Source organism: Xiphias gladius, chromosome 11 (assembly GCF_016859285.1).
Source record: "Xiphias gladius isolate SHS-SW01 ecotype Sanya breed wild chromosome 11, ASM1685928v1, whole genome shotgun sequence".
Classification (NCBI taxonomy): Eukaryota; Metazoa; Chordata; class Actinopteri; order Istiophoriformes; family Xiphiidae; genus Xiphias; species Xiphias gladius.
The window spans coordinates 26,347,507-26,370,292 of record NC_053410.1 but is presented as its reverse complement, the minus strand read 5'-3'; the positions used below and the strand labels follow the sequence as shown (position 1 = coordinate 26,370,292).

The following is a 22,786-nucleotide window of genomic DNA, read 5'->3' as shown; positions in this document are numbered from 1 at the left end:
GGGAGTTTTTCCTTGCCACTGTCACCAAGTGCTTGCTCATGGGGGAATGTTGGGTCTCTGTAAATGTAACTATAAAGAGTCCTGGTCTACATCTGCTCTATATGAAAAGTTCTCTGAGATAACCTCTGTTATGATTTGGCTCTATATGAATAACATTGAATTGAATTGAATTGAATTGAATTATAAAGCAGTAAGAGGAACTTTTTTGTGCAGCTTTTAATTTCTGACACAACATAGTGCAGTTATAATTGTACTACTTATAGCTATGTCAGTCATGAAGTGCACTCTCTCTGCCTCACAAAAACTGCCTCTCACTGCCCCTATGTCACAGACACACAAAAATACATTGCACGCTCACTGGTTCTCTCTCATACTCTCACTCTCTTAACCTTACCTGGGACTTCTCCACTCCTCTTTATTTTCTGTGTGGGTTGGGTAACATTTCCTCTCCGATCTTCTCTTCTCCCTCCAGCCGTCCCTCGGACGAGGCTAACAGCTGTATCTTGGCTAATGTTATTTAGATCCTCTATTTAAGTCCAATTTCCTCTTCCTACTGTTAGTTGATTTGGACTACTGGATTCACACAAACATGATATACATTTAAAATTACATTTGCATGGTTCTAACTCAGAAGCTATTTATGCTTTTTTTTTTGGTGATTATACAAATAGCCCTGCACCAAGATCTTTAGCTGAGGCTAGGCTGTTGCTGTCTCTACAGTTTAATACTGGCACATTGATTTAGAAAGAAAAACCAACACCTACGTCATAGGTGTCTGGTTAAACCATCCAGCTACTAAATGTCAATCCACACCTTCCAAACAATCATAATCCAGAAAATTTCAAGTTATTTCAGCCAGTTTGTGGACATTCTGACTATCTAACTTCAAACTGAAGCAGATAATGTTGGAGCTGTTCCTCTTTTAATCAACATTTCTCACCTGCAATGATGAGCTAGGTAGCTAACTCACTCCACTTCAAATATGATCCTCATGTTAGCTTACATGTAACTGTTTTAATGGGAGAAAAAAAAATAGCTACAACACCTTTCCTCAACCATTCACTTAAATACATACATTATTTTGTACTTGTACTTCAATGAAAGCAATTACAGATGTGAAAGAACAATATTTTTAATATATACTTTGTTATGGTTGATTGATTTCAGCATCATGTCTTGTTTGGTAAGGAACCTTGACAAGTAGTGAATATATTTTTATCTGAGTAACAGTATAAATTTTACTGCACAGAAACACAGCTAGGACAGCATTTACAGCAATGAAAATAACTTTTAGTATGGTCTAGTATACTTGAATAATCTGTTGTTTTTCCATGTTTACTCATTTCATCTTAAGGCTGTGTTATTTGTCCTGTTAGTTTAAAAGACCGGTTCTTTTATTTTGAAGGATGCTGGTAGGAGAAATACATTAGAAATACAAAAAAAATGGTGACAAAGAGTGACAACAAAGTAAAAGTGTGTCCTCCAAATGAAGGAAATGTGATTCTTTTTGTTTGTTTAGCACTTGGCTGATGATGGCACAAGGTTGGTTAGTATTTTGTTTCATATTGTGTGTAATATTGAGTGACATTAAAATGCTTCTTAAAGTAGTTTTTCTGAGTTTTAAAGTTAGAGTGTGTAAGCTAGCAAAACTGCTACATTAGCCCAAAAGCAGTGCAATTCTGCCATGCCTATCCAGCGGTTAACATTCCTTGAGCTTGGTAGTCCAAAGAAATGCTATATTGTTAAAGTGTGTTTTGCCGTAACTGAAGGCAGGAGAGGGGTGTTGGACAATATTACATTAGTGTGAGGAAATCCGACTACTTTGGACCTAGAACAAATATTTGATTAGTGCCTAATCCTAATTTTGTCCAAAACAACGGGTCTTACACCAGTATCACCCTTCAGTTTTAAAATCATCTAAAGATACAGTATAACATAAAAATGCCCACATACTTGGTTGCGAGAAGTTCTATCCATACATTACATAATAAATGGCTTCAACCATTTACCAGAAATGTCTCTATAGGCCCATGTATTAAGACAAGCAAATGCACCAAACTGAATATGATAAGCTTTGTTTTTTGAGCGATAGTATTACATGAGTAACAGATTTAGCGTGAACTACTTTTCAACAGAATTTTGAAATATAAATACTCATAGGACACCACTTGCTTTTGCAGTAAATTAATTAAACCAATTAACTAATAATTCAATTAATCAAATTAGTCAGTCTGATATCAGAAGCCATGACTTCCTCATTCAATTGATTGCCGATCTCGACTGCAGAGGAACACATTATTTAAATAATGAAAATGTATTAAATACATTAAATAAATGCAATGACTGATAATTGAGACGCAAAGTGGAACAAAGGACAATGTTATTCATAGCTGATAAGTGAGTAATATGATAAATTGGGCAATGTTGGGAGAGATGATGTTTAGGCTATGGATGGTATGGCTATATTGCTATATGGATCCTAGGACATCTGTAAATGAAATTTAAGGATTAAAATATATTATTTCCACACCAACCCAGTCATGAGCAGAGAAATGAAAGATGGCCCGTCCCATTCTTTTGAATGCAATATCTCAGAAACGTCGTAAGGGAATTTCTTCAAAATTGGTACAAATGTTCACTTGGAAACGAGGATGAACTGATGAGATTATGGTGGTCAAGGTCACTGCGATCTCGCAAAACAAGTTTTTAGCCATAACTCAAGAGCTAATATGCTAATTATGTTTAAAAAAAACTTAATACCATTTATCAAATTCCTTCAGTCTAATATATGTAAATCTTCACTACATATATTATATTAAGTGTGGAAGGATATGGATGTAAAGTGCAGCAGTAATTGTAGTTTCCACTTGCACTCTTCTTGATCTCTTGCAGCAGTAACTCGTCGTTTATCCTCCAAAGCTGCATTGTAAAACTGAGCGAGATGACGATCAGCTCACTCTTCATTAGTGCAACAGAACATTTGTTCTGCACATCTGTGAATTTATTTTTCATTGAACGGACAACCCTCTGCACATACCCAGCGGAGGATGGGGTGCTGAGCACAAATGACATCACAGCCAGGATGTTTGGAAGGTCAGCTACCTGGAGAACCGTCATCCACCACTCAGCTGTTCCCCTAGACACCCACCCCCAATGGTCTGTGAGGGAATCTACAGTGCTGTTGGCAGTAACACACTCATCATAGAGCTAAAACATGGAGATGTTACGCCTGCCAACCAGGTGACGCCGATCAGTGATCTTCTCTGTGTTGTCATAGGAGATCCTCCCAGATGTCAGAGAAAGGGGCTGCAGGTGAAACAGCCAGTTGTCGTCTGAAAAGCTTAACCACTTCTGGACATAACTGATGGTGGTGTTTGAGAAGGCTATAAACTCCTGTGTGGTAATATCAGCATCAGATGGAGAGAGACACTAAAGCTTTTGTTTTGTCAGGAAACCATCAAACTCATCTTTTCTCTAGTTAATCTTCTAGGAAAAGAGTGCATAATGGCATAGAGGTCCGCTGACGTGGTGTCATCCCTGTCTAGCTTTTTGACCAGCTCGTCAAAGAGGGACAGGGCAGTATTACAGTAGAGGAGGTACACCTCCACAAGATCAGCCTCCTCCTCAACTCTAGCAGCATCCCCTTTCAACCTCAGCAATGCTTGCAAGTTCCTTGGACAGTCATCGCCACTGCTGATAAAATACGACTTCAGAGGAGTCCAGTTCTGCAGCAGGTGGATGATTGCAACGTTGAGTGACAGCCATCTGGTCACCACGAGGCGAAGGATTTCTTGGAGCTCAACATCACAAACAGCACAGAACTCCTTCAGGGACTCTCTCCTTTTAGCAGAGAAAAGAAACTGTGGACCTCACTGACAATATTTTTCATAACAACAGAGATGATCCATGGCATGTTTAAGGACTTTAAAGCACAATCTGTATTTTTTAACATTTAAGCTACAGGTGAATTCACATTGGACCATAAACTCTTTTTGCAGCTGAATATTTCGAATATACAGCTTGGTTTTCTTACGTTGTTTTCAAATATTCCTGGCAAACCTTATATTCGTTTGGATTTAATTAGATGAAATATCCATTTCCTGCATCTACAACACAAAAATAATGTATAGTGAACGGCAGTTAAAGAAGACATTTTGTTCAGGTAGGTAATGAGTTGTTAGCGAAGTCAGTTATTTCATCAACGTGTGCACTTTTTGTTTTTTGAGCGACTCTTTCTGCCTGTGGTCTCCGTCAGCGTGCGGCAGCGTCTGCCCGTGCAGCTGCCAATCCTCCACCACTCCTACCTGCCTGTTGTCGGCGGCGTCAGCTCCAGCCGCTTCAGCCTCGAGGCCTTTGTTCACCACGATTTGCTGACGGACACAACAACGTCCTGTCCACCTGCCGGCACACAACTGGAGCCGACTTACTGCTGAACCAATCAGAGGGCATCTGTGACCTTCACCTGTGACCGCACAGTTTGAACTGATTATTTTGGTCCCAAATGAAATTCTTATACATATTATCACACATGAAAAGATATACAAGTCTGTTTATAACATCTATTACACATTTTCTCACTCAGAATAACAGAAGCAAGCTGCTACCGTAGTGCTAGCTCTGCTGATTTTACTCTAATAGAAAACTGTGACACTGTTACTGGTTGTTAATTTGGTTTGTTAGAAAAATAAAAAAACAAACATGAAGAAGAAGAAGACAGCTGGTGAACTGAACCTCCTTCAGGTCTTCCTGTTCAAACCTGTGAGCAGGAAATCCCCAAACAGCGGACAGAGATGGATGGAGTGTTTTCAGCAGCTGCTCTGCGTTGTCTGTTTGCTCTTGCAGCACATAGAAGTTTTAGCAGATCAGGGAATTTCTGAAATGACGAAATCCGGCCAAACACGAGCTTCGACCTGGCTGAAGCTGCGGTTTAGCCCTGGGAACTGCTCATACAGAGGTCGACTGTGACTCCAAGAAGTTTCACTTTCACTGAATCAGAGGTGTTTACAGAATAAAGCTTGTTAGTTGCTGTCGTGTTGTGCAAATGAAGAAAAACCCTCATATAGGATTTAGACTGTTTTGAGATGTGGGCCCACTGTAGATGACTATGACTAATCACTTCAGGCTCATATGTCTTATTGTTTACAGTTTCAGTTACCATGGATGTGTGGCACTGTAGATTGAGGTTCTGATCCCTGTACCACTGCCTACTTTTTTCACACTGCTGTGGCGGATTTGTGCCATGTTCATTCTGAAAATGCTGTCCTGAAAGACTGCAGCCACAGCTCGTAATAATTTCATCATTATCATTATTATTCTTATTTATCTCTTTCAACCATTCGTTTTTTGCTGCTGCATTGAGTCAGATCAGATCACGGAAAGATTTCTGGGGCAGCATTCTGCTCAGAAGATACAATGAGCCTCAGTCATACGTTTTCCTTGTAATGCTTCTAATAATTGTATTATTCATATAAACAGGAAACGACGACATAAGAAAACCCAACACCTGGTTCATACAATCCCACTAGAAATAGAAGTAAACACGAAACTAACGCAGCATGAGCTGGGTTGTTTTCAACGTTTCTACCTGTTAAAAGGGAGTTTTTTCTTGCTGCTGTTGCCAAGTGCTTGCTCATGGGGGAATGTTGGGTCTCTGTAAATATAACTATAAATAGTCCTAGTCTAGACCTGCTCTACATGAAAAGTGCCCTGAGATTACCTCTGTTATGATTTGGCTCTATATGAATAACATTGAATTGAAATTATTTGACCCATTTGTTCAATTATTATTATTATTATTATTATTATTATTATTATTATTATTATCAGCAAGACCACCATGTTGGGATTGCTTGCCCACTGGGGAAGTAGAAGTAATAACAGGAGGTAGGGGGAGAAAAAAGGGAGAGGGATATCACTGTACTAAAACAAAACAAAACAAAACAAAACAAAACAAAACAAAACAAAACAAAACAAAACAAAACAAAACAAAACAAAACAAAACAAAACAAAACAAAACAAAACAAAACAAAACAAAACAAAACAAAACAAAATAAAAACAAAAAAAAACCCAAAAAAACAAAACAAGTATATTTTGTTCTTGCCTGTCCTGAAACAAATTTTCCCTTTCTTCCACAGACAACCAATAAAAAGAAGAAATATATTCAAATGTTTAAAGTAGACAAAATGATAGCATGAACATTCAATCTCTCATTATAGGAGCAGGACAAAATAAGGCCTTTGTTGTGTTGTTACGTAGTGGAAAAAGAGCAGTGGTCTGCATTCATTTATGATACTCATCTTCAAACAGGCTGTAAATTGCCCATTAATTCATGTAATCTCATCGACATGTCCAGTGGGTTTTCCCTCTGGTGTCCAGGTTAAGTCATTACTGATGTATTGTTTTATGTTGATCTCAGCATGACCACATCATTCTATAATTCAATGGTGTGGGTATGTGTATATTTCCTATGTAGGTCATGTATCCAGTGTAGACTTGAGCCTGTTTCAAGACAAGTGGTATGATTTTATATATTAGGTAATAATTTTATCTGTCATCCTCAGCTTTTCTCTCTTTTAATCTGTGTTTTTTTCATACAATTGTATTGTTTGTCAAAATGCAACTACAATAAGCTGTACAAATTTCTATTCATACTTTTTCCATAAGTGTAAATGTTAACCACCTAGCAAGATTTATTGTATCCCTGCATACTATTGATGCATGTTAAGACATTAGAATATTGTGTAAGTCTTATGTATGTTTCATCTATGTTATATACTGGTATGACATTGGAAAACTCTGTAGTCACATAACATGACTGCCCAAGAAATAATGGCTACGACACAAGCCTGTCAGAGTGGTTCATTCATGTTACATTCAAATGCATAATGAAATTCTACACTAAACAGAAATATCTCAATCACGTTTTAGTGAAAATATCAAACTGGATATTGTCATTAGGTGCTATATTATTATAGCCGTTCAGAAATATTAGGACATAAGGGAACACCAAGTGCAATTCAATCAAAGCCCTGCAGTAAATCCTACATTTTAAAAGCATTTTACAGATTACAGATTACATGTGAGTTTGAATGTTCCCCTGGTGTCTTTGTGGGTCAGGAAAATCTACAGTCCTGGTTGAAATTATTTGCACCCCTGAAATTTAAATACAGAATTTAGAATATCTTCAGAAATAAATAAAAAGTGACCAATTTTTTATAATCAGAATATTTAATAAAATGTCCAAGGTTACTGAACAAAAGAAAATAAGAACAAAACTTTCATAATAGTGAAATATTACAAACACAAAATGTAGCCAAGACACAATTATTGGCAACATTCAATAATATTTGGTTTCAGAATCTTTGGCAACAATGAAAGCCTCTAAATGTTTCTTGTAGCCATCTAGAGGCTTCTTCCACCATTTCTGCCACTCTTCCATTGCTATGCGTTCAAGCTCTTTTAAGTTTGCAAGAGTCCTTTTTGAAATGGCAGATTTCAGCTCTCTCTAAAGGTTTTCAATGGGATTTAGGTCGGGACTCATTTCTGGCCTGTTTAAAACAGTCCCTCTTTTCCTTTTCATTCATTCTTTTGTGCTGCTGGATGTTTGTTTTGGATCGTTGTCCTGCTGAAAGACCCATGACCTTCGCCTCAAACCTAGTTTTCTGACACTGGGTAACACATTTCGCTCTAAAATGCCTTGGTGTTCTTATGATTTCATCAATCCTTTGATACATTCACTGCCTCCAGCACCAGAGCCAGCAAAGCAGCCCCAAAGCCTGATAGAACCTCCACCGTGTTTTACTGTAGGTAGGGAGTTCTTTTCCTTATGGGCTTCATTTTGTCGCCTATAAACAAGCTGATGCTTTGCATTCCCATAGAGGTAATGGGATTTACAACACATTTGTGCTGTAGCAGGGCATGTGTTACCGAATAATGTCTGTAGGTGGTGCTCAGCTAACACAAATTTTCACAGGTAGCCCACTACAGCTCTGTGGCTGATGTGGTGTCACATCATGCAGCAAAAAGATTGCACAGTACACCATCAGCCCATACCTTTTAAACAACTGACGCAGAGGGATAGCCCTGTTATTATGGTTTATTTCAAAATGTGATCTCAGTGACTTTAACCGTGGCAGGATTGTTGGTTCCAGACGGGCTGGTTTGAGTGTTTCTGAAACTGCTGATCTCCTGGGATTTGTTTTTTTTTTTTTTTTTTTTTAAAGCGGGTGCAGTTTCACAACTTGTTATGCACAGATTTACCTAATACCTAATTACCTTAATTTGTCATACAGGATAAAACTAATATTGATCCTTTTTTTTAAATTTAGTCAAGGTGTCACATATTTGTTACTCACACTCAATTTTGCCCTGTACACTGACTATACAGAATGCAACTGGCTAACCTATATGTAGTGCTCCAGCCAGGATTAAGAAAGTAATCAGAGGTGGGTTTGTGTTTACCAGGCAAAGTTAGATACAAAAATACAGAGAAAGGCATTTTGGTTCCAAAATAGAATAAAAAGCATCATGGAAATACTTGGGGCATGACTATACCCCTCTCTGACCCACAGGATCAGGTTTTGTAGGAAAACATGTATCCAATTACTCTACAAATTGTAATTATTGTATAAATTCTCTCTCTCTCGATCTCCTGAACACTACAAGGCCACAAGGGGTTGCCAGATACTTACATTTCTTCAGCAGATCCACTTGTTGGTGACACAATTGGAAATGGTAAAAGAGCCCTCACAGCATAGATTAGCGTCATTGTGCTTGTGCACGGCAACCAAATAAGATGCAGGAGTTCTAGAGGCAGTATGAGACATTGATCATATATGTGTTTCAGAGCGCCAGGATCATTTTGAATGCATTCCTCAGCCACTTTGTAAGTAAATAATGGAAAATGTTCTCTGTCTTGAAAAATAGACTATATAGATTTTGAGAGAATGAGAAGGCTGTGTAGCACAAACATCTGATTTTAAGACATGCTTAAGGATAATTGACAGATAATACAGTGATAGGTGTATGTTATGTTAGAAGTGTTAAACCTTTTCATTTTTTTCTTTTTCAATTTCTCCATAAATATAAGCTATAATGTGTGACTTATTTGTACACTCTTGAGCACTGTAGAAGTATGAGTAAAGGATGATACAAGGCAGCACTGTTTTTGTCAACCTGACACAATATATTGAACAAGTTTTTATTTTTCATTAAGAATCATAACTGATTGACTGACACATGTCGTCAGTCGGTCAAACACTCACACACCTGGATGAATAATGCTTGTCATTTTCATATGTGTAGAACATTTTAGTATTGAACGGGGGAGGCATTAAAGAAAAAAGAGCCCCTTTTCTGGTTGCAGAGCTTCCCCTTAGACAGTCATCACTGTAAATTTGATGCTTGGGCTCTTCCTATGGTGGCCAGTCAGTGCCTGGCCATGGGCAATGGTTCAATAAAAGCCCCACGGGCTGAGGAGAACAGCTGCCTGGCCTCCATCCGCACAGATCCTCCTGGGCTGTATACAGATTCCCTCAGGTTAGATCCAAACCTTTTGAGTATATTTGTTAATATGCATGTGTTTTATTGAGATGTGTGTGTGTGTGTGTGTGTGTGTGTGTGTGTGTGTGTGTGTGTGTGTGTGTGTGTGTGTGTGTGTGTGTGTGTGTGTGACCATTAGGAAATGCAGTAAATTGGATATATAGATCAAAGAGTTATCTTGTCATTTGGTTTATTAGCTTCTTAAACTTTAATGTGACAGTACATCATTTTCACTTGGAAGGGTTCAATAGAGAATTGGTTTTCAACATGGATCATTTCAAGACGGCTGTCATGATTAACATCATCAGATCATTCAGACATCACCACATATCCTTCCAATACCTGATTAGATCAAAGCACCCCTTGGTGGGCAGTGTTTGAAAGTGGAAAAATATTGACAAATATCACCAAATTCATATAAATGAAAATACGGTATACATGAGGTTGTAAGCAAATGCTTCATCTATAACCAAGACATTCTCCAAACTTAATGACAAATTTTGTTTGTCAGTGCCTTCAAAAACACTTTTCATCATTAAATTATTTTTCAAAAAATATTTCTTTTAGCACCCGAGGGCTCAGTAGATTCATAACGGCACAGCCTGACAGGGACTGTAGGGTCTCATGCTAAGCAAAACATCATTTAAAATTAGCACTGGGCTTCCACGAGAATGCTCCTCTGACTTTTGGCACATTTCACCACATGCATTGTTGTTTAAGTAACACCAAGTTGAATTAGTTGTTTACAATGTTTAAAAGTTTTGAGAGTCATGTTTCCATCTAAACTTTCCCCATAATTTATTCATGGGTCGAGCTCAGCATTTCTCACTAGATGTTTTCAACAGTTGTGTCTTGTAGGGCAGACTGAGTTTGTGAACAGTAGCCTGGCTTTGTGAGACTGCCTTTATGTGTATTCAGTGGCTGAAACAATTTTGATCTGCAGGTTGCGCATTACCCACCTAGAAGCGGAGCTGGCACATCGGGACCAAGAATTTCTAGCCCAGGAGCTTCAGTTACAACATCTTCAGAGGGAACTGGATGCCAAGGTCTCTCAGATTGACAAGCTCCAGGATGCTATCGGCTACAACAATATCCTGGGCTGCTCTCCACCGGCCCTGTGCCACCACAGCCACCGCTGCTTTAGCGTCATCAACCAGGGTCCCAGCCGCTTCCACAGGGTTGCTGTGGAGGTCCACCGCAGGCTTAAAGCAAAAGAAGGTGTCTCTGCTGAACCCACCTCAGAGAACTTCTGTGGAGGTTTCAGAGCAGCACGCACCTTTATCACAAAGGCTGTCCACAAAGACTCACAGTAAGTTATAGGGATAGGCCACTCAAAATCTCTGTTTTGAATATGAAACACTCACCCTGTGTGGACATGAAAAGTACTTGAGCTTTAATAACTTCAGTTCATGGATTACATGAGTGACCACTTTTCACAATAGGGGTATTTCTACACATGACCGTTTCAAGCCCAAATTGTGTGCTGGTTCATGGACATTATGCAGAGATTAGCCTACACAATATTTTATCTTTCAAGATTCTCATTGTGTGTGATTAGATGATTATACAATCATAAATTCTTGCTGGGAGTTGGCTGAGCAACATGGCAGATTAAACCCTGGACACTCACCAAATATTGCTTGTACAGAAGTGCACTGCATTCACCACAGGGAAAAAATTGTGGAGACCTTATTTTATAATTATGGCTTACTATCTCATGATCACGAGAAAAGTGAGAACAGGTGTTCTCGCCTGTGTTCGGTAACCAGAGCAGAGCAGATCAGAATGCTTTCCACCTGAACAATCCCAAGAACTTTAGATGCCTTTGCAATGTAGACATGCTAATGGTTCTGTTTAGCGTACTGTCACTACTAGTGTCTAATACATAAACGCTCCAACAACATGCACGATACAACTGCTTCATTTCATGTAAATCAACAATTGTAATTACAAGCCAATTTTCACATAATTATAGCTGTCTTATTATTATTAGGTGGTCTTTTCTCATAATTATGAGAAAGTAAGATAGTAAATAATAATTATGAGATTTGGAAGCCATAATTATAAAATAAGGCCTTAGCAGGTGATGGTGCAAGGGGCCAATTGTACTGAAGACATACTGGCACTGAGCACTTTATTAGGAGCGCCTGTACACCTGCTTATTCATCAATGTTCATCATCCATGATTGTTGGTGCCAGATTGGCTGGTTTGAGTATTTCTGAAACTGCTGATCGCCAGGGATTTTCACACACAACAGTCTCTAGAGTTTTACTCAGAGTGGACAGAAACACTTTGTTGATGAGAGAGGTCAGAGGAGACCCGCCAGACTGGTTGGAGCTGACAGACAGGCTACGTTAACTCAGATAACCACTCTTTGCAACTGTGGTGAGCAGAGAAGCAGCTCAGAATGAACAACACGTCCAACCTTGAGGTGGATGGGCTACAAGAGCAGAAGACCATGTCTGGTACATTAGGATTGTTTTCTTGGACACTTTGAGCGCCGTAATACCAATCAATCATGGTTTTAATGCCACAGCCTGTCTGAGGATTGTTGCTGACCATCTGCTTCCCTTCATGGCCACAGTTTACCATCTTCTAACGGCTACTTCCAGCAGGATAATGCTCCATGTCACAAAGGAAAAGTTGTCTCAAACTGGTTTGATGAACATGACAGTTTAGTGAACTTCAGTAGAACAGCCTTGGGATATGGTAGAACAGGAGATTGGCAGCATGAATGTGACAGATCTGCAGAAATGATGTGATGCAATCATGTCAACATGGACCAGAGTCTCAGAGGAAAGTTTCCAAACCTTGTGGAATCCAGGCCACGAAGAACTGAGGCTGTTTGAGAGCAAAGGGAGGAACTACCCTGTATAAGTATGATGTTCCTAATAAAGTGCTTGGTGAATGTATAGTCAGTGTGTAGCTCACAAATGAGTGTGAGTAACAAATATGGGATGTCAGGTCACACCATGATAAGATAAATTCAGATGAAAAAATGTCTTCCATTATTATGCCCTACATTTCAACCATGACAATTTCATTTCAATTTTTGGTTCCAATGCACTACATCGGTGGGGTTGGGCCATTACCAGGCAGATATTGTGCAGTCTGATGCTGTTACAATATGCTTTTGAAAACCATGGCATTTTAGACTAAATAGGGAAAATAACACACCGGTATGGTTCAGAATGGAATGTGCATGTAAGAAGTTCAATTGCTCATTACAACATTACTACTAGAAATATCCTAATTTAAGAGTTTTTATTAACGTTAAGGTTAACTGCTTCTTGCAATTGTCAAATCAACTTGCTACTGATTGGTTCGGCCAAAACAAGACAAAATAATAGGCCCCTAAAAGAGGGAATTGGATGAAACACGAATACAATGTCAGACTAATAGAGTCAAGAAATATACTCATTTACATCAAATAATTTACCAAATAAAGTTTCGTTTCAGTTTCAACCCTCTGTCTATCCGTCTGCACACTCCCTTACTTGATGGCACTGCAAATGGCCTATTTCTCCCTTTCTCTATCTCTTTGTCTCTTTCTCTCTCTCTCTCTCTCTTGGTTGGCGGGTCAGTTAAATGGCATTTAAGTGTCACTATTTTTTAATGACTCGCCATTCCTGGTAGCAATACCAGTTCACCAAAGCCAGGTGGCATCCCACCTGTGTTCAACTAAAGCTGAGAAGAGGTTCGTGAAGGACGGTTAGCTAACGGGGTTGACCCACAAAGACAGAGCCCCGACATGGGTCATAAATGAATAAGATGAAACAAATGGAAAGTAAGGCGTCAGTTGATATTAAAACAGGAATATAACAAACTGACCGGACTGAAGGGAATTTAGCAGTTGTTTTGATGAGGTGAATTTATGTTTACATGTTTACCTTACATTTAGTCAAAACAAAACCAAAAGGAGCACAAATGTATGCCCACAGGGTGTCAACAGTGCTGACTGAATATAAATATGAATCACTGTCAACTGGGACATTTACAACAAATATACAACTCAACTTGAGAAATAAGGCCTCAAATCTGGCATAAGCCAGTCAGCATCAAAAAGGACTCTACTCAAGCACCTGGAAACAACCACTAAACATAATTGCTGGGCTGGAGACAAACTACTACTGAGACTAAAAAAAAAATCTCAAAAAAACCCATCACTTGTAATATAAGTAGAAAATTATGTATTACAAAAATAGAAATCAACAAATTCTTCAGTTGCTAAAAAAAACTGTCCTGTTTTATTTAAACAGTTTGATCAAATGTGATCAAAACAAACAGAGTATCATTGGCAGGAGGACGTGAGAGCTCTGGCAGGCTTTTGTAATACCCCCCACATCTGAGAGGTTTTATTAGCATGGCAGGATAATAGGAAGACATGGAGGGAAACAAAAGGCCACAGGATCTAAATGTAGGGTCTGGGTCATTATGGGCTTCAATTACACAACCTATGCTGCCTCACTTGCCCTCTACTCAGAACTCTTCAGCATGCTCCTTTTCACTGAATGCACTAGCACATCATCTGTATGATGTGGTAATCAGGGAATCACACAAACACACGCTCACTGAATTCAGGACCCAAATTTGCAAGAGTGTATCAGTCTAGAATCCATGTATGATAAAACCATAACAGTATTTATACAGTACTGATAGGATCACATTTGTTGAAAATAATACAAATTCTGGCAACAATTAGACAGTGACAGGGTATTGTCACTAATGGCCAATTATATAAGAACATGCTAACTTTTTTAACAAAATCTTACAAAATTTAGCGTAACTGACCCTTTCTCTCTTTTTCCTCACATATGTATAATTGCATCACTGTCTTTCTAATCATACCTATAACTGCTAAAAAAAAATTGGAGATGGCGCAGTGTGAGATAATTAAGTGATTAAGATTATTCTGAGTTTTGTGTTCTAGCATTACATGTGTGCAGTTTACACTTAACAGTGGGAGATTTGTCAGAATCAAAATCCATGGTAATTTTGGTAGACAAAATTAGCTACTCATTTTTAGAGAACTATCACTGGCATATTCTGGCTATAGCTGGATGCCTAATTAACATTATCTCAGGGGGTGGGTTGAAAACTGTTGTTTGACTTTTTAATGTCTCCAGCGGACTTGTATAGAAAAGAGAAATCTGAAAAAGGGGCCTTTCAATTAGATGGTTGCGTACATGATATAATGCAAACTAAGTGCTGTATAATGATACAAAAAAGTCAGTATCCTCACCTGCTGATTAGCCATGTAAAAGACATGGAAATAAAGGAACAGCATAATTATTTTATTTAGCCCTAGTATTATACAGTACAGTACAATACTATAGAAAAAATACATATAGTTATTATTAACCATATTTACTATTATTTACTATGATTACTATATATACAGTATATATATTATAGAAATATTTACTACATAAATACATTAGAAATATAACCATGGACAACCATGGTTACATTTATGCTTCATTGTTCATATTTTCATACAGTATGATTTCCTTTTAAAAGAGAAAGGGCTTTAAGGACGAAGACTAACTGATGTGTCTGGCAAAATTATGAATATGTATTTTATTTTCTAATATAAAAATCCAAATTCAATACAGAGCTACACAGAGCTGCTAATCTCACCCTAAAGTCTGATGTTGTAGTGTCTGGGGTGGGTGTTACACTGGCTCCCAGGAAGTGTATCAGTTCTTAGCAGGTCTTTTCCTAACCTTAATCCCAAAAAATAATGTAGCAAGCCAATGTTTTGCTAACTCATAGACTTAAGTAATGCCACATTACAGTTGTAGGTAGTAAGCTAGTAAGCCAGCTGTGCTTACTTTACTCTATGCTGTGCCTTTCCTTAAGAGCAGACCAACACAATGCTTAATCTATTCCCTACGCTGTTGCTATTTGTTCTTGGAGACACAATTAAAAGGAGACACAACCCTCAGAAATCTTTAGATACCAAGTATCACTCTTACTAGAGCCCAATGCACACCCATATGAAGAAATCCAAAGCTTGACACATCTGCCTTGCCGGGTTTGAGTTGTGCGGCTTTGGCTGGATACTGTTTGGGTAAGGGTTGAGCAAATGGTTAATTATCCCAACCTAAGCTGACATAGTTGCAGGAGCCGGGGTTATTTATTTTATTTATTGTTCGGATTTCCAGGAGGTGAGAAGTTTGTGGTCGAAGTTAATGAAATAAAATGAATTTTTTCATGTTAATTTTCCTATTTCTCCTGTTGTGGGCTTGCTAGGTCAAAGCTTTTTTTTTCTTTTTTCTTTTTTTTTGGTGAAGCAAAAAACAAGTGAACAGACAGTGACACATACAGGCATACATATTTCCATACATACAAACAGTAAGATACAATAAAAATACCAAGACTTTAGCCGGACAGAGGACAGGGTATAGATATAAGTTCAGGAGCAGACGGAGATTTAAATGGTTACTGTGTGAGCGTTTGCATATATGTGTGTGTGTGTTTGTGTGTGTGTGTGTGTGTGTGTGTGTGTGTGTGTGTGTGTGTGTGTGTGTGTGTGTGTGTGTGTGTGTGCATGCAAACGAGGTGGATGCAGATATATTTGTACAATAAAAAATAAGTAAATACATAAATAAATAAATAATATAAATAAATAAATAAATAAATAAAAGAGCAATAAAGACAAAAACGAATCAAGTTAGGGGTTTGAGAAAAAAAAAGTATGGTGATGTTGCGGTAAAACTGAGTGGAAAGGGGAATGTACCTCCAGTCAGATAATATATTATGCTAAAATCGTTCAAATTAATTTTATCCCTCATCAATCTACAGTCAATACCCCATAATGACAGAGCAAAAAAAGAATTTTGAAAATTTTTGCAAATTTATTTAAAAGGAAAAACTGAAATATCACATTTGACATAAGTATTAAGACCCTTTACTCAGTACGTACAGCCAAACAGTTCAACCTTGGTTTAATCAGACCAGACAATCTTGTTTCTCACAGTCTTAGAGTCCTTTAGTGCTTTTTTACAAACTCCAAGCAGCTTTCATGTGTCTTTCACTGAGGAGAGGCTTCCATCTGGCTGCTTTGCCATAAAGCCCAGATCCGCTGAGTGCTGCAGTGATGGTTGTCCTTCTGGAAGTTTCTTCCATCTCCACACAGGATCTCTGGAGCTCAGCCAGAGTGAACATCAGGTTCCTCTGTCCAGCTCTTATCAAGGCCCTTCTCCCCTGAATGCTCAGTGTGGCTAGGCAGCCTCAAAGATGTTCAAGAGAAATGGGAGGCACTTGAGCTAAATTTCAAGTGTCACAGCAAAGAGTCTGAATACTTATGTCAGTATGATATTTCAGTTTTTCCTTTTTAATAAATTTGCAAAAGCCTCTAAAACTCTGTTTTTGATTGTCCTTATGGGATATGGGTATGCATTTAGACTTTTGGAAGTTCTAGTGGTTTTTGATAGGATGATTGAGTTCAATTCTGACTCCAAACTCCAGAAACTGCACATTCCCAATACTGAACACCTGGATTAGATTTTGAAGATTCGTCATTCTTATCTTTCCTTGATGTGAAATTTAAGTGATTTTCATTTATAGAACTTGAAGCAATGTGTTGTCTTCTCTTTATTTGAGTTTCTTTTCTCTTTGCCTTTAATATCAAAACCTGCCTTGCCTTTTTTTCTGTTGGTTCGTCTTTATCGTTACTTTCATATTTGTTTATGTCATTTGAGTCAATAATTGTAAATGAGGGTCTCCCTCAATTATTCTCTCCAGTATAAATTAGGGGATGATGATGATGAAAATTCTAGACTTTAAAAAAGAGCAGCTTGGGCCATTGGGTTTTGGGCAGACAACCAAGAATCCTCATCAGGTGAAAGGGGTTATGCTGACCTTATTACGTCATGCCCAATAAATTCAGTCTAACAACTGGCTTCAAAGTTCACAGTCTTGTTGTGACAGCCATATCTGGTTATAGGTTTCCCCAGGGTCTCGCTGAAGACGATTCGGCACAACACACAGTCACAACAGATAACTTGGAACTTAGCTAAGCTCTTAGAGGGCTGCTCAAGATTTGTGGACTGATCTTTGTTTACAAGTTGAATATGCTGCTAGTTCCTCATGGGGGCTTCACCAGGCTCAGTCTGGAGAGTCAATGAACAAGGGGTGATTTCTTGGCTCTGTACAAGAGCAGCAGTTGTCCAGGCTTTTTTCCATCTAATTTAAGCCTAATTCTGTCTCCTGTAGTTAGTGGAGGTAGAGGCCTTGTTGAGTTTCTCCTATTTTAGAACTTTTCATCTGACTTTTTCGTTTCTTGACATGAACTTCTGGATATGATGGTGCCTGTTTTTGGCTCTGCCACTGCCCGCCTATCTGGTCTTGTCCTACCTGTTCTGTGTGTTCCTCTTTTTGCTCTTCTGTTTGTCAAAAATGGGCTTGCTGCTTTGGGTGTTTGATCACCAGGCCTTGTTATTTATCAAAGAGTATATGTTGGTCCAAAGTGATATAAATCCATGGTCTGGTGTTCGGCAATCCTTATTTCCCCAGTTTTTTCCAGGGGTCAGTTATTCCTGCGGCGGCCTGCTCCACCAGAGTAACCACAGACACGAGGGAGAGAGAGAGAAAATGGCTCTCTTCAGCTTGTCTTTCCCAGTACTCCGGTTGAGGAGATCACCTGCCCTCCAGTGAGTGGAGGGTAGGTGTGAGTCTTGGACATCTGTGTATCCTGTCCCAGGCTTCACCTATTCTTCTGTTCTTATTCTGGTTCGGAATTTAGATTTTCTGTTTCTGACCTCTCGCTGGGGTGGAGGTCTTGCTGGGATTTTCACGAGTTGCTTTTTGTGTCAGTTGGTGAGCACTGGGTATTTTCCCATCTTTTGAAGTACAAATGATCAAAGTTGGATGTATTACTCCATTTTATTGCATTTTAATTTATTGTCCACATGACACAAGGAGTTCCTTTCTGTATGAATTCAGTGACTTTTTGTCCTCTATCGTCAAGCTATCCAGACTGCTTATTGTTGGAGATTGATGATGATTCTAACAAATTTTATTAATATTAGAGAGTCCTTTTAATCTTAATCAGCATGTGTCAGGAACTATACACAACAGGAGCCATACTCTGAACCTTGTTTTTACTCCTAATTTAATTATTGATTCTGTTTATTTCAATTATCATTTTATTACTGATAGTATTGCGTTTTATTTGATTTTGACTTTTAATCCTTACTCCTTACTTTGCCATTGTAAAATTAGCTCTTGCATGCCGAAATACCCTTTCTGCTGAAACGTATTGTGGTAATTTACATTCTATTGTGCAATCTTTTATGAACACCGTCTCTGCACAGTCTGCATCTGCTTATTTTACACATACTATTCTTCAAAAAAGATAAATCTCAATCATTTTCTGCCCCAGAACTATGGGTCCCTATCTATGCAGCCTTTAATAGCCAAAATTTAAGAAAAAAGTTTTTTCAGAGTAGTTCAAAGATGCTTTAAATGCACACAACATTCTTGAAAAATTTGACTCTGGTTTATGTAGATTACAGTCCACTGAAACAGCACTCGACTGTAATCTGCACCTCAGTTGTGTGTTGTGCCACAAAGTTTTGTTCTGGGTCCTGTCTTGTCTTGAAGGTCTTCAGATTAGGGTTTGTTGGTTGTTCTTCACTCCAGACTTAAAACTAAAGGACACTATACCTCTGAAATTGTGGGTCTTAAACTTTGGAACTCTCTCCCATTTGACTTAAGATCTGTGGACACTGTGGATTCATTTAAAAAGCAGCTCATGACCCATCTTTTCAGACTTGCCATTGAGTAGTGTTGTTTTCTATATATTTATAATCCTTTCTTGCCTTTATTTTATTCATTTATTTGATTGTCTTTTATCTTTTATTGTGAAAACACTTTCACTGTCATCTGTTCAAAAAAGGTGCTATATTGATAAACTTTACTTAGTACCTACTTAAATTTATCCATTTTCAGCCAAGCAGGCGTGAAGTTTACCTTAATTGTCGACAGGGTTTTCTGGATGTTTCTGCCCATTTGAAGCTGGGTTCTCTTCCGCTGCTACCTTCTGTCATGGCAGCTCTGGCAAAGGAGAGGTTATTAGTGACTCTGTATTCTGGGAAAGTTTACACGTGTCACAATGCTGACATGATCATATTAGCTTTCTGTCCTTGTCTGCTATGCCTGGCCACCAGACTGTGTTCGTACAGTGCTCCCTACATTTGGCAAGTCCTTGCTGTCCCTAGTGGAGGTTCTTAAGGATTACTATCTAGTTGGACCACTATCCAGTTTCCTCTCTCAGGGAGGAATAGCATTGCTGCTGTTGTCATATTTTTAGCATATGTTTGACATAGCACAACACACTCTGTATTTCACTGTCCTTCCTAGTGTCCTCCTTAATTTTTTTTGTCTATTTTCTCAACATCTCATTTTCTTGAAAAGCATCCAAATTTGTTTTAATGCAGAAAGGATGTGTCTGTGTTTTTGTTTGGATGTATTCATAAGGAATTGGCCATAACAGCCACAAGGTTGAATTTAATCAATCTGATGAGGAGTCATTTCACCAAAAACCACCACCTCCATAGATCCACCATTGTCTTGGAGCAATATTTCACTGAGGCTATAGCTGCCGGCATTTGCACTTACGACTGCAGGTAATTTTGGATTGAAGCATTCCAACATTGAGGCAGAAAATATCACAGACTTTACATCAGTTAAAGCCTTTCCCTGTTTAGTTCCCCAAATCCAATCTCTGTCTGACACCAGTAGCTCATCCAAGGGCTGCAGAATGGTAGAGGAATTTAGTAGCTATTGACCTAGATAGTTAACTATTCCAAGCAGGCATTTCAATTCTGTCACATTGGTTAGTGGTTCAACACTAATGATAGCTGTGATTCTAAGGGGACTTGGAGCTATGCCATCATTGCTTATCACATCTCAGGAACTCTTAACTTAGTTTGGCACTTAGTCTTATTCCAGACTGTGGACTTGTGTCCATCACACTCCTTAGACCGCAATAATGTTCTTCCACTACAACATCAGTCATGTACACTACAGTTCCTTCATGGTCCTTCAGAAGCACTGACATTTTTCTCTGAAATATCTCTGGAACAGATATTATGGCCTCTAAAAACAGTACCACCCTTGTGGTGTGATAAATGTCAAGCAAGAACTCCCCTCAACCAGAATCCACTTGCTGCATCTAAGCCAGGGAAAACAATGCTTCCTGATAGTTTTGTGAGTAATTCATCTATTGACAAGACATACTTTTCTCTCTTGATATAATTATTTAGCTGTTTTAGATCTACTCGTGGAATGATTCTCTCTGGTTGCGTGCCAATTCATTGGTTCGGTTACTTTTTCCATAATTCCCATTTGTTTCATTCTCCTGAGCTCTTCCTCAACCTTTGGAAGTGGAGGAACTGTACATTTTCTCTGAGCGTTTTTTTTAACAGGATCTCCTATTAGTAACCTACTTCTGCAAACGTACAATCTTATGTAGGTAATTAATAACCTCTACTTACACTGATACAGTGCGGCCTAATTTGTTATCCCCTATAATCGAACTATTGCCGCTCTAAAACAACAATTATGCCACTTGTTTCTGATCTTGGCTTGTGTGGTGGCTATATATCACTTATCACCCTGGGCTATACAGTGTATAGTTTCTCTCCCTGGTGGTTCACTATCAGTTATCATAGCACCTGAGTTGTCTTCCGTAACCCAACCTAGAAATAAGGTGTCTTCCTTTGTGATTTATGACACTACCTGCATGCTTTCAGAGTGTCACACATTAGCCGAGTGTCCCTGTTTTCTTACATTTCATGTACTTTTTCCCTTTTGATGGGCACTGCTCTCTTTGGATGCAGCTGCACTCACATCTACCTCATCTGTTTATCTTCTTGTTTTGGTTCAGGTGATGTGTTCTATCATGGCTACATATCCCTATTTCAATCTTCTTTATCATTTTCACTTTGTCTTTCACTTGTGCTCAACTATAATTGTGGCCTCTGTGTTTTATTGATTTACCGGCTCTGAGTGACTTGCCATACCCATGGCCACTCACAGTCAGGTCACTGTGCATTTGTTGTTTGTGTATTTGTAGCTTCGCTCATGAATACTGGTCCAACCAAAGTCGATATGTACTGTACCTACTTCACATGACACTTAGCATGGGCATTATTACGTTAGAAAAGCAGTGTATTCCTTGTGTATAGAAGAAATATTGTACAGGAATATGAACAGGACTGCTTCATAACAAAAAGACTGTACACAAATTCTCCATTTGACATAAAGCTGCTTATTTCACTTGCTTTCCAACACTGCTTTCCTCTGTGTACCCTGGAAAGATATTTATTTCTTGGTCCCACAGACCTTTGACCTTCAGAATTTCTTGTAAACAAAGATCAGTCCACAATTTGAAAGTGATTTCTGAGGTCTAAGGACAGAGGATGCTGTACGCTGTACAGATTGTAAAACCCCTTGAGTCAAATTTGTGATACTGAGCTATGTAAATAAAATTGACTTGACTCAACTTGACAGGCACTGGTTGTTTCTGCTTCTTCTTTCCATCCCAGCACCAAGAAGCTCATCAACAATGCCATCATAAACAATGACTTTCTGAAGAAGCTGGAGCCACAGCACATGAGGGAGATGGTGGACTGTATGTATGAGAAGGTTTACACTGAGGGACAGCTGGTCATTCACGAGGGGGAACCTGGAAACTACCTCTACGTACTGGCAGGTCAGCTCAGTAAAATGTGAAACTCCGATGGGGCTTCCTCTGTCTCATTTAAAATAAGATATGCTGATGAATCTGTAGGATATTGTGTTATTTTGTACAGTTTACAACACGAGTTGGTATAGCTGCCAAAGTTTAGTCACAGAAGTCACAGATGATGTTGAAATTCTAAAAATCAGCACATTGAGTGATTTACAGAGGTGTTCATTTCATTATTTAAAGATTTTAAAGTTCCCTAAGATGTTGATAGTTGCACCCAAAAACTGGTTGAGTATTCTTTCAAGGAGGCTAAAATCATTTTAGCTGTACATTAAAGTAGTTGTAAAGTCAATCAGTCCATGATGGATCTATTTCAGTTATTTTCCATGCATATGCATGTTGAAAGATGAGGCAAAATTTTAGATAAAAACCATAGTAATCTTAATTATATAAGTTAAATAAGGTTTTGCTGTACAGAATAAACAAGAGCGACACAGGGAGGGCCCTATATATAAGGATAAAACTGAAAAACGTATTTATTAAA

At 38.5% G+C, this 22,786-nt stretch overlaps 1 protein-coding gene across 1 annotated transcript in view; it reads left to right on the top strand.

Annotated features, from left to right (window-relative positions):
* Nucleotides 1–9,416: 9,416 nt before the first annotated feature.
* The window catches only part of LOC120796544 (cGMP-dependent protein kinase 2), a 78,309-nt gene continuing 64,939 nt past the window's right edge, over nt 9,417–22,786 (top strand). The window contains exons 1-3 of the mRNA XM_040139521.1: nt 9,417–9,538; nt 10,485–10,850; nt 22,100–22,266. Of these exons, the coding sequence (XP_039995455.1) occupies nt 9,417–9,538; nt 10,485–10,850; nt 22,100–22,266 (655 nt within the window). The remainder of the gene's footprint in view (nt 9,539–10,484; nt 10,851–22,099; nt 22,267–22,786) is intronic.